Source organism: Panthera leo, chromosome E2 (genome assembly GCF_018350215.1).
Source record: "Panthera leo isolate Ple1 chromosome E2, P.leo_Ple1_pat1.1, whole genome shotgun sequence".
NCBI classification, from domain to species: Eukaryota; Metazoa; Chordata; class Mammalia; order Carnivora; family Felidae; genus Panthera; species Panthera leo.
Genome location: NC_056693.1, coordinates 59,848,707 through 59,860,957, shown reverse-complemented (window position 1 = coordinate 59,860,957; position 12,251 = coordinate 59,848,707). Strand labels below are relative to the sequence as shown.

General features: G+C 58.6%; 1 protein-coding gene across 7 annotated transcripts in view; it reads right to left on the bottom strand.

The window, feature by feature from the left end:
• Window positions 1-12,251, bottom strand: part of LOC122208655 (BTG3 associated nuclear protein) — a 112,142-nt gene that overhangs the window by 30,496 nt on the left and 69,395 nt on the right. For all 7 annotated transcript variants that reach the window (XM_042919925.1, XM_042919923.1, XM_042919924.1 and 4 more), the window contains 2 exons: window positions 5,564-5,731; window positions 1,137-1,267 (listed from right to left, as the gene is read on the bottom strand). In XM_042919925.1, coding sequence (XP_042775859.1) covers window positions 1,137-1,267; window positions 5,564-5,731 — 299 coding nt within the window. The remainder of the gene's footprint in view (window positions 1-1,136; window positions 1,268-5,563; window positions 5,732-12,251) is intronic.

The window sequence follows — 12,251 nt, the reverse complement described above, 5'->3', positions numbered from 1 at the left end:
GCGTAGAGACTGATGTGGGCCTCAAACCCACAAACCGCAGGATCAGAGCCAAAGTCAGACGCTTAACTGACTGAGCCACTTAGGTTTGTAGACACAGGCAGATAAACGATTCCCATAAATGCCAACATGGCTCAACACCACTGCAGGATTTTCTCTTGCTTTCATTTTACTGTGTGTAAACTGTTTTGAAGTTATTCTGGAGTTCTTTCAAGAACCTTCTTACTACAAAGATAAGAATTAACCGCCTTTGTGATTGTCACCTAAACAAAGAATTCACTATTTCTATTCACCATCTATAACTGCTATCTATCTCATCTGCAAGATGAAGAACCCCCCCCCCCCCCAACACACACAAAAACGCTCATTAACACTTTCCGGAAGCCGGCCCTTTTCCAGGCAGCATGCTGAGTGCAACGTCACACTGAGGCCACCCTGAGCTTTCCAGGAGAAAGCCTGGTCACGCAGCTGGGTGTGACTGGACGGCCAACAGGACCCCGGGGACATGAAAACGTCCCGCTCCCTGGTGACACTCCCGCCTTCCTGCTCTCCCCGGCCGTAGGGGCCAGCATGAGTCTGGAGGAATTTCTACCTGGGCCAGACCACACAAGGAGGGCTGAGGCAGGGGTGTGGCTCACTGCTAAGCCAACTGCCCACACGAGTCTAAGATACAGCCAGGCATCCAAAGGAAGTGCTATGCGATCCTGAGGCCACTCACTAGCTCTTTCCACTGACCCCAGGAGGAAATTTTCCTCCCTCAGGAAAAGGGTGCCCCTGTTTCCGAACTGAGAAGACTATCTATGATGCATCGGCAGCGCCTCCCAGGATGACAGGTAAGGGCAGGGATGGTCCAATGGCCTGACCCCCAGAGCTGACGGCGGCCACGGGGGCAGCACGCGCAGGGGAGCCACGAGGGGACACCGACAAGGACACACCCCCTCGGGAACCGCCCTCATTTATGAGATGCAGAGCCGACACCCCGAACCACTTCTTTAGACTGGCGCTCTGACCTCACCCCAAGCTACCATGGCACGACCCGGAAACGCAGGGGAAGCCGGGGCCCGCCCTCCCCACCGGCCACGCCCCCACCCTGCCTGCCCTGGCCCCGGTGGAGGCAGACTAGCGAGAAGGGCACATACTACTTGGACCTGTCCGTCCTCTCCGATCTGGTGGATCTGGACCTGCTGGGCGTTGGCCAGGGCGTAGTGCAGGGCCTGTGGCGGAGGCTGCGGCATCTCGCTGGCGGGGGGCGGCGTGCTCATCACGGTCTCTGCAGGGAAGTACAGGGGGCCTCAGCAACCAGCGGGGGACAGGCCAGCCGTGGGCACGCCTCTGGGCTTCCCTCCCTCCCCAGCACCACCTTCCCCCAAAGAGGAAAGGAAACCCCTCCTTCCCGGACAGCAGTGGGCAGGTCCCAGTGAAGGGGCCACGGCATCCTGTAGAGTCATGAGTTGTCAGTGCTGGGGATCGGGGTTTCTGACCGGGGGACAGGAGTCCGGGGAAGGACTATTCTGACAGAGGAGTCTCATCTGCTTGTTTAAACGAGTTGCTCAGGATTCGTCAGCAGAAGTGAAACAGAAGCACAAAGTTGGGGTTACACCCTGCTTCTCACCAGTACGTGATCGGTATTTGTTCACGGACAATTAAGCCCACTATGGAAAAAACTCTCCATCCTCTTGTTTAAAGATGCATTTCCAATAAACCTTCACTTCCTTTGTTTAATCCCAAACGAGACCTTTGTGTTGACATGTTGTGTATTAATTTTAGTTGTAATGATACCTCAATAGAAGATTCTCAAACGCTCAAAAAATTAAAGGCTCAGAAAAAACGTTTTGATTTTGTGCATACAATTTTTCCGCAGAGAATTATGGTGGACGGACAGTAAGAAAACGTAAACACAACAGGATGAGACTCAGCGAGATGTGGACTGTTAACACAAAGGAGAAAAAAGAAAGATGAAAGATGAGTATATTTTTCTTCTATTCCATGGGCATTAAATTGACACAGTATATACATTCCACTTCATAACATTTTAATATTTTTTTAATGTTTATTTTTGAGAGAGAGAGAACGAGAGCATGAGTGGGGGAGGGGCAGAGAGAGAGGGAGACACAGAACCCCAAGCAGGCTCCAGGCTCTGAGCTGTCAGCACAGAGCCCCATGCAGGCCTCAACCCCATGAACTGAACCATGAGATCATGACCTGACACGAAGTCAGACACTCAACCGACTGACCCACCCAGGCGCCCCTCGCTGCATACATTTTAAAAACTAACATAACGGTGTTAAAATGTTAATACTTGTGTTATGTCAGAAATTACATCCTTCTCAATGATTTCAAAGTATAATGAAAAGCTTCAGGTGTCAACGTTTTAAAATGTCGACTTAAAAATACGTAGGGAGGAATATACACTTTCCAACCTCTTAAAGAGGGTACATGACCAAAACACTTAGAGTCCACTCTGCAGGTTAGTCGTAACTACTTAACTAAATAGATGCTCAAATAATTCCTGCTCTAGTGTCAATAAACATCAGCTGATCGTGCCAGTTCTCAATGGGTTCAGAGATCCAAGAAGAATTAGAACCCCAAGGTTCTAAAGTAACTGCAGAAAACAGGACATATGGGTAGCAAGTAAATGCTTTTCAAACCTAAGACTCAAATTCTTGAATCTGCCAATTAATCAACAGCTCCCTATAATTATACAAAGGAAAGAGTGTGCAACAGAAAGGCAGGCCGCTCCAAGAGCCCCCACACCCCCGCTCCCCTCTTTGTCCAGAGGAGAGAACGCTGCACCCACAGATGGGCAGGCAGTGGACTGTTACGAGCTGGTTCTCTGCAGCTCTAAAATATTGGGCGCTGCGCAGACACCCTCCTGAGGCCTTCAACTCACTGATGAGGCCCGCAGGGAGCGCGCCGGGCTGCAGGTTAAACCGTGAAATGCAGCCACCTTTAACTTAAGCACTTACAAAAATTTCCACGGTGTTGCCAGGTGGGACGGTACAAGACAAATGTTTTAATAAATTGGTGTTTTATGAATTCACTGACACTAGGGAGCGTATGGTTTGTATTCAAATGGGCAGTACTGATTCACCTTTAAATAAACTAGCCTCGGCTCAGAATTTCCTTTAATAGTATTTATTTGGAAATTCCTTTTTTATCTGGTAATTCCAAAATAAGTAAGACAAACCCTGCTGGAATGACTACCAATTCCGAATTAAGTCAGGAATCCTGGCTTAACTGCATTTTCCCGGATGATTTCTGTCACCAGAATAGCCTTCAGTCTCAGATCTGCTTTGTGAAGCTGAGAGCGTACAAACAGAGCAAGGAGAACCTGCCAGAGTCCCGTTAGCTAATCACCGACTTGGTTTTCTCTAATTTTAGTCAAGCATGCAGTACAATAAAATGGCAAACAATTACATCAACAGGAACTTCCAAAGCAACGGACGTTTTTAAAAGCGCATTAAGAGAAAAACACGCTCTGGGTTTCTCTCGAGAATTCGATTCCAGGCGCGCGGCAGGCAGCTCTGGCCGCCGGCGGGCCGCACGGGAAGGGCCGGCTGCGGGGCGCGAGCAGGAGCCGGGGACGGGCTACAGCGGCTCAGGGCGCCTCCTCGACCCACCCCAGGCGCGCGGGCCTCGGGAAAGGAACCGTGCGTGCTCGTCTCCCTCCCGAGACTTGTTAAGAGCACCACCACCTCCACCTCCACCTCCTCCTCCTCCTCCTCCTCCTCCTCCTCCCTGCGCACCACCGGGGGCTGGCAGCAGCCTCCTCACGTGGGAACGGGAACGACACCCGCTTCCGGGAAGGGCAAGACGAGGGCAGCCCTGCCCCCTCCCCGTGCCAGTGCGCTGCGCTCCCGAGAGAGGAGCCGCCGCCCAGGCCACGCGAGGGGCTACTGTTGTTCTTCCAAAGCCACCGGTGCCGGCGGGCGGCCGGGGTTTCCCAGACACCGTCTATTCCAGACAGGGCGTCCTGAGACGCTGGGCTCACGCCCCGCGTGCCAAGCCCGCCCAGGGCACTCGGGAGGTAAAGACAAGCTCGCACGGCGGCCACTCACCGCCCACGAGAAGCCGCCAACGCCCGAGAGTTACTCAAACCCAAAGCATCTTAGAAGAAATGCTGACAGGCTTAGTAAACAAAGAAACAATCGAAGAAACTCCTGTCCCGGTAAACAGAACCACTATCATTTAGTTGAAAGGAACACTACTGACTGGAAGGGAGATGAAAAATCCTAAGTAAGCATGAAACAAGCCGGAACGCCACCACCACACAGCAGGAATCACACCTGAGCAGGAGGCTAAGACCCCCGAGTCTCCGATCGGGGGGTCGGAAGCAGAGTCGGGGTCCCCCAGCACACCCGCCCGGCCACTCACCGGACTCGACACCTTCCACCCTCAAACATGGTGCCGGCCGGCCCGAGGGCACCCCCGCTGCCTGTCAGAAACTCGCGGCTCCGGGCCACTGCCCGGGGGTCCTGAAACGGGGCCGCGCCGTCTCCACACAGAAAGCCTCATCTTGCCCTTCCTCCTCGCTCCTTCGGGACAGACACTGAGCGCAAGCCACGGGCCAGCTCCGTGCTAGCCCCTCGGACCCCAGGGAGAGGGCGGCCGATCCCCGGCCCGCCTGAAACCTACCTCCCTGAGTGTATGGTGTCCACGCCCGCCCGCCGGAGACCCACGAAGGCGGGCGACCTCTTCAGGGGGCCACCGCTTCAGCACATCGTACGGTCGCTACCTCCCTCAGTTCCCCAAGCAGGATTCCTCGTTGTGAGAGAAGGGCCTAGATCCCTGGCTGGAAGGTCCCTCGATACTGCCGCTCAGAGAACCACGGCTTGGGGGCACGACGTGTGTGGCCGCCCCTCGTCGTCAGGGATTGCGCGCAAGTCGCTACCGAGACGAGAGGGAAGCCACATCCCGAGGTCTGCTTCAGAAAGGCAAGACCCCGCAAGGATGCCGGGCCACCGGGTCTGTCGCCACAGTGCCGCGGAACGAGAATCCGGCTGACCCTGCCCGCGCTGCCCTGGGGTCCTGACCCCGGCCCCGATCGGGGCTCCGGTTCTACGAGCCGAGGCCAAGCGAGACGTTGTGGAGATTTTTTTAAAAAGCTTTAAAAAAAGCAACACCGAAGTCACAGTGGCGTTCCTCGTGAACCTTCTGCTTCGGAAAAGCCATTCCTCCAACGATGCCCGAAGGGAAAATCTGGAATGTCCCCTTGCTCTTTTGGGGAAGTCTAACTCAGAGCGGCAGCGATGAGCACGACGACCCGGGCTGACCCCCGCCTCGTCCGCGCCCCCCACGCAGACACCAGCAAGGACAAGAAGCCAGCGGCGCGCTCAGTAATCTGGCGGAGGGAGGACAGGACACGGCGCTCGCCGCCAGACCCGGCCCCGTCCTGCCGCTCAGGGAACCCCACGCAGCACCCACGGCGGTCCCGAGATAACTCACCTGCAGGGCGCGCACGGAGCCGGGCTCCCCGTCGCCGCGCTGAGGGGTGCCGTGGGTGGCGCTGGCCCGCTCCCCCCGAGCCCCCCAGGGCGCGGCACTCGGGACTCCGAACGGAGCGTACCTGAAGCGCCGTACGAAGACGAGGACGGCGTTCTCCTCGAGAAGCTCTTGACGGCCAGGCTCTGGCCTCGCTGTTTTCGCCGCCAGGCTGTCCGACATTTGGAGTCGATGCTCTGTTTGATTCGATACCAGTCAGACTCCGTGATCCCAAATTTATAGAAAAGGTGACCTGAAAGCACACACCCCGTGTTAAAGGACGGCGAGACGAAGGCCACTCCTCACGTCCCGGCCGTGTGCGAGCCACACGAACACGGGACGGCGACACGTGGCCGGGGGCCGAGAGCCTCACCAGCAAGGACCCGTGACGTCACACATTCACGCGCTGACCGGTCCACGAGGCGGCCGGCTGGGTGCCGGGCCCCACGGGCCTCCAGCACGCCGGCGCTCAACCACGTCCACTCACACTCCACACACGGCACTCAGGGGCCTGAAGGTCGAGGTTAAAACCGAAGCCCACGACGCCACTGGAGCTGCGTCCGCAAGCACCAGCTCCCCTCCGCCCGTGCCTCCGGGCCTGCGGCCGTCCCCCTCCCCCCCGATCTCGGCTCAGACTCGACCTCAGCAGCCCTGCCCGGAACCAGCCGGTTGGACCCGGAGTCCCTCCCACCCGCACCCTGTCCGGCTGACACCTAGAGGACGGACACATTTACGGTGTGTGCTGTGCCGAGAGCCCAGACCGCCCGGGCTCACGGCAGATGCCCCGGCCCTGGTGGGCTAAATGCACTCACGATCCACCCGAAGACACTCTTCCGTCGCTGCCCGAGGCCGAGGCCGGCTTCTGTGACTCGCTGTGCCCTCCCTCTGCGCCCGGTCAGGATGAAAACGCCCCGCGGGCACATCATTCTTCATTCCCGAGAGCCCGCAGCCCCGCGGAATGGCATGCCCTCCCCCGCTCCCCGAGGCACCTGCGGCCTTGCCCTGGTCCCTCTGGGCCCGGCGGCGCATCTTACTGACGCCCACACTCGTCAACCACTTACACCACAGAGCGCTCTCAGAACGTGACTGAACGGCACCGGAGTCCTCCCTCCCCCACGAGGCAACGGGGGATCAGGCAGGCCACTGAGGCGCAGGGGGCCAACAGAGACCTTCACTGGACACTTGGCCTCTTCTCTGCCGAGACAACAGGAAGTCAATCACCACCATGGGAACCACAAGAAACGCTCTTCGACTGGATGACCTCTACTCGAGCGGCTCGCGGAACTTCGCCGACTCACAGGAAAACACGCGGATGAAATTCAAAACTTTCATAATAAAAAGACGGAGCTGAAAAACTTCCTGTTTTGACGGCTAGGAAGGCCGCGTTTACACTGTCCGCGGAGAGCGTGACGGCCGCCTGATCCCTAAGACCTCCTCCTGCCGAGACAATCGCAACAAAGGGAGTGCTCGTTTTCCTAAATTCACAGAAGTATCAAGTTTCTTTTCTCTCGGAAAAATGCGTCTTGATTTCACGAGCATATGCTTACGACCTCCGACTCTAAATGCGACAACCAAAATTTCTGTCATCTAGATGAAAAGGCCTTGGATTGAGGAGACACAGGATTTACAGGATCCGAAAGGAAAATAATCCAAGGAACTTCCAGCTGCATTTTGCAAGCCTCGTGCACAGAAGGAAATACACAAATGAGGCCCAACTCCTTGCTTGCTGATTTCCAGGTCCCCTCTAAAATAGCCACAAATCATCGATCAATATTTACTGAGTGGTTGCCACGTGCCCCACGATGGCTTTAAGTCCAAGGGATTGACTCGGAACGTTCTGGGCTGGTTACCAACTTTGATGTCACGGCAGAGCCGAGGACAGCGGTGCCGAGAGAGGGGAAACGGCAACCCAGCGCCGTCAGAACGCCCTTCCCGGGACGCGCTTCGGTAAGAGGACCTAAATAAACCCCACCCTCCTGTCCCCACACCGGCACAGGCAGGGAGAAGCCTCCCGAATGCTGCTAGGAACTAATGACATCGCCTGAAATTTTAAATACTTGGTAACAGACACGAACGTACACGACACACATGAATGTGTGACGTTAACATTTAGGTTCCACTTTGTAAAAACCAATTTACCAGTTCAAAGCCTGGCTTACACCCTTTGAAGAAAAAGCATACGTCTGTACAGTTACACAGCAGCCGTTTTTAAATTGTCCGGAGACCTCGCTGCGTATTCCTGCCAACAGCACGTCCGGCAGCACCCAGCCCGCGGCCGCCAGCAACGCCGTCGGGTCAGCAGCGCAGCCGGCCCCCCGTGGAGAGCACCGGGCGCAGGGGGAAGGTGCGCCCCAAGGTGCCCACACGCAGGCTTCGGCTCTGCCCCGAGGGGGCCCGCGGAGGTGTCGGGGTGCAGCCTCAGACCGCTCTGTGCTGCCTGGAAATGCGGCTTTCTCCGACTTTCCCGAAAGCGCACCTGTCTTTTCGGACAGCACGGAGCACCGCAGCTTAACGAACGCACGGCGGAAGAGACGTCTCATGATGAGTGACAAAGAGGTTACTTTGAGAGGCGCCTGGGTGCGTCAGGTGGTTAAGCGTCGACTCCTGGTTTCGGCTCAGGTCACGATCTCACAGTTTGTGACACCGAGCCCCACGCTGGGCTCTGTGCTGACAGTTTGGAACCTGCTTGGGATTCTCTCTCACCCTCTCTCTGACCCTCCCTAGTGGGGGCTTTCTCTCTCTCTCTCTCTCCCCACACCCCCACAAATAAACACCTTTCCCATGTGATGGTCACAAGAAAAACGCACAAAATTAGACAGTCAACAAGCTAGCTTCGGAGCCTGTAGAACTGTCGGGAGTGAGAGGCTAACATCCAGGCCTCCCGGCACCCAGCCGGGTGGAGGAGAAATGGCCACATAACCCCCAGGAGCACCTCCCTGCCTTACACAGCACCCGAGGCCCCACCCACGGACACACAGGAGACCTCGGACAAAAGTGAGCAGCGACCCTGTGCAGGAGACGTGGCCACCTCCAGGCAGCTTCCGGTGCCTTCCCCAGCACATGGGGTCCCCAGGCAGCTGTGGGGCTTCATCTCCTCCGGAAGACAAGCCACTTGTCCCCTCACTGTCTTGGGGGAGAGTGCTCAGCAGGCAAACCCTCTCAGCCGCCCCCCAAAATACGGTCCCTCTGAGCCTGCTTCTGCTGCTTCCCCGGCAAGCTGTCTGCTCACCCCCTCCCTCCCCAAGAGCTGAAGCTCCGTCACCATTAAGCGCCTTCCCACATCCCGGAACGCCCATCCCGACACTGGTGGTTCAAATCATGAAACCACACTCCAGCTCTCCAACAACGAGCCCCACATAGAGCTGAGACGCACTGTGGGAAAAAGAAACAGAGCTGGCGATCTCACGTCCTCGGTGGGTGGCATGGGGCTCATCAGCCACAGAGGAATGAAAACCACTATCACTGCTCACATAACCTCAAGTTCAAGGGGAAAGAACAGAAGACTGCGTGCCAGAAGTTTATTTCTTAGAATTGGTCTTGACTTGACAGCGACTGACCTAGAAAAACAACAGAAATCTTTAGCCCCCGAGTGAGGAGGACCGGTCACCGCGCCTCCCCACAGACCGTGTGTTGTCCAGTGTCCAGGCCGCAGAGCCGGGTGAGCCCCGCTCCCCAGGCAGTGATGGCCCCGACTGAGGAGAAGCAGGAAAGGGAGGCTGAGGCCCTCCCCAAGGCCCTGTGTCCGGGCGACCTGTGAGCCAGGGCCCCGACTGTTCACCTTCTCACCTGTGCTCACCAAACCTGCCCCCCTCCGCACTCCCTCTGGCGCCTCGGCGCTACCAAACACAAGTGCCGGGCACCCCCACAGAAGCCGCGTAAGGCACCGCGTTCGAGTATCAAGCTCCGGAGAACCCGAGCCCTGTGCCCCGTGAAGCGTCCTCCGAAATCCACGTCCTTCCCAGAACCTCAGAACGTGACCTCCCTTGGAAAGAAGGCCGGCGCAGGTGTGCTGGGATCCCACGGGACTGGTGTCCGTCCGGACAAGGAGAGGAGAGGAGCACGTCCGCAGGGAGGACACGAGCAGTGACAGGAGCCGTGCTGTCACACGCTGCCAGCCGGCTCCAGAATCGCAGGCTTACGGCCTCCGGGGCGGAGAGAAGGGCGACTCCCTGCTGCTCTGAGCCCCCGGCGCGCGGTGCCCTGTGACTCTGTGACGCCGCCCCGGGACACCCCGAGCGCACCAGGGGACCTCAGCTCGCGCAGGTGGGCGCCAACCAGCTTCTGCGTCACGGCCGCGCGGTCACGAAACACCGCCCTCTATGGGCGCAGCTGCTGGGACGGACCGGGGGGCCCCCATCCTCTGTGAACACAGGGCTCTGGGGGGCGCCAAGTGGAGCTGAGACCCCCTCCCGAGGGCTCGGGGGCCCCACGGGACCTCACCTCCACACCGGCAGGCTTCGCGATACCTCCAGAGGTCTGCGACTGTCCACCCGACGGGTGCTTTCGTCGCGTTTCCAGCAGCTCACGCGGGCGCGCGACTTGCTCCACGTTACAGTCCAGGAGAGGCTCGCCGGTTCGCCGGGATGAACCGTAAGAACGAAAGCCGTATTTGCAAATGGAGGGGGAGAAGGCAACGGCTGGCGTTCTCAGCTGAGAGCCCCGCCCGAAAACGTTCCAGACGTTACCAGGGTCTGTGGTAACGCGCTGCTTGTACACCCGGCACGCGACCTATACGGCTAGCTGACCCGAGTCTGAGGGAGCCCTCCCATCCGTGGGAGCCCTCAAGCTGCACCCTGCAAAGCGTGTATTTCTCAGGGAGTATTTTAGGCACCGCTTCCCTCCCGAAAACGCACGTTCCCTCGTTAGAAAGGCAGTTCTCAGACACACGGCCCACGGATGTTTCAGAATTCCTTTTCCCCAGAGAAAGGAAAGGGAGAAAACTACTTCTGTTGACAAACAAGAAGGGGAAATTTAGATGAGAATCCTCCCCGTGATGACTGCACTTGGCGGCGGCAGCTGTCGCGTTCTGGAAGCTGTGAGCGAGGCTCCCGGGTCCGCAGGAAGCTGAAAACAGAGGCGGGCGCGACAAAGCCACTCTCGCCACTCTCGCCACTCGGCCCTCAGCAGTCCGATCCACTGCTTCACCTGTTGTGTTCCGGTTCTTGTGCGACAATCTGAACCGGCCCAAAGTCAGAAAAAATCAACAACTACTTTTAACACCTCAAAATCCCATCTAAAGGTTCCCACTGAGAGGGCCCCTCGCCCGGTGAACAGCTTCTCACAGGAAGTCCAGGACGGGCTGCGGGGAGACGACGACAACAGGGGCCTAGTGTGTGTAGATGGTGCCCCCGCCCCCTTGCGGGCTGCTGTCCGAGTACGCGTGACGGGGCACGTGGGACTGGCCCAAAGCCATGCGGTCAACCCTCCGGAGTCCTGACTCAAACCCAACCCGCCTGTGCCCCTTCAGCCCAGGACTGTGCCCCGGCCACTAGGGGCCGAGGGGAAAGCCCAGGCTTCGCGATGGGAGGAGCCGGCAGGCAGGTGGGTGTGCGATGGGACTAGGCACCCGCCCTCCCACCCAGCCACTCCTCGAGCTCCGCCCAGGCCCCCGACACCCCTCTTCCAAAGGAGGACGCCCACCGTCACCTGCTCCGGGCACGCGTGACGGAGCCGGGCTCTCACAAGGGCCACATCCCGCCTGCCCGCCCACAGCAAAGGTGCAGCCGGCCCCAGGGTCTGCAGGGCTCCGGGCCCCGAGCCCGCGCCCCGCTTGCTCCTCTGGCTGGGAAGCTGAGAACGCAGGCTGCACGTGGTGGATGGGGGCCACAAGCTCAGAGCGACGGTTAGATGGCCAGTTCCAGCCTAGTTCCAGGCGACTCCTCGCCTGCTCTCTCAACAGGCCTCGTCGGAGGGAGGGAGTCGGTGAGGGCAGGCCCCGCGGCTCCAGGAAGGCTCCCTGGGGACGGTCTCTCACAACTGAGCGCAGGGGACTGTTTTCCTTTTGAAAAGCCACTCCTTCGTTCTCTGCAAATCACACGTGAAAAAACAGCGAACACACGTAGTCGGGGTCAGGGACCCCTCCCACTTCACCGACACCCGCAGGCCGCCCCGGCCTGGGAAAGAAACAGGCCAAGTGTGGCTGCTTGCACAAAGCAGCTGTCTGTGGTGGCGCTCCGCCGGCCCCCGGACAGCCCGGCACCCCAGAACTCTTCCTCGGGCCCCCACGGGAACACGCGGGCGGGCCGGTCTCCCGCCGAAACACTCACAGGCCCCCACCACCTGGCTTCGAAGCAAATACAACCACTGTGCTGGCAACTCAGAAGTTTCTGACGGTCAGTCGGTCCTCTGCTGCAGAGAAATCGGGCGATCTGACCTCCTGGGTCTCGGTTCAGCCAAGCCTTGCTCGTGTCTCCAGAATTCCCGGAGTCTGTCTGCCCCCCTCTGCTTCCACTGCTGCAACCTGGGCCGTACCCCCGTGTTAGTCTCTCAACACAGCCCCGCTACGACACCGTCCTTCTTCAGTCTCCCTGAAGGTCACCCTGCTAGGCGCCCCCCCCCCCCTCCCCAGAGCAGTTTCACAACCCGCACTACCGCGTGTCTCCGCGGTACCGGGCACCACAGGCGCGGATGCCAGGCGCGGATGCGGGCACATTTCCATCCCCCAGGAGCTCACAAGGAGAGGCCGTCTGGGGCTGCGCTACCTTCCGGGGGGGCTCGGCTCGCCCGGCTGGCATGGGCGCATGCGGTACCACAGCTGGTGAGCGCAGGGGACG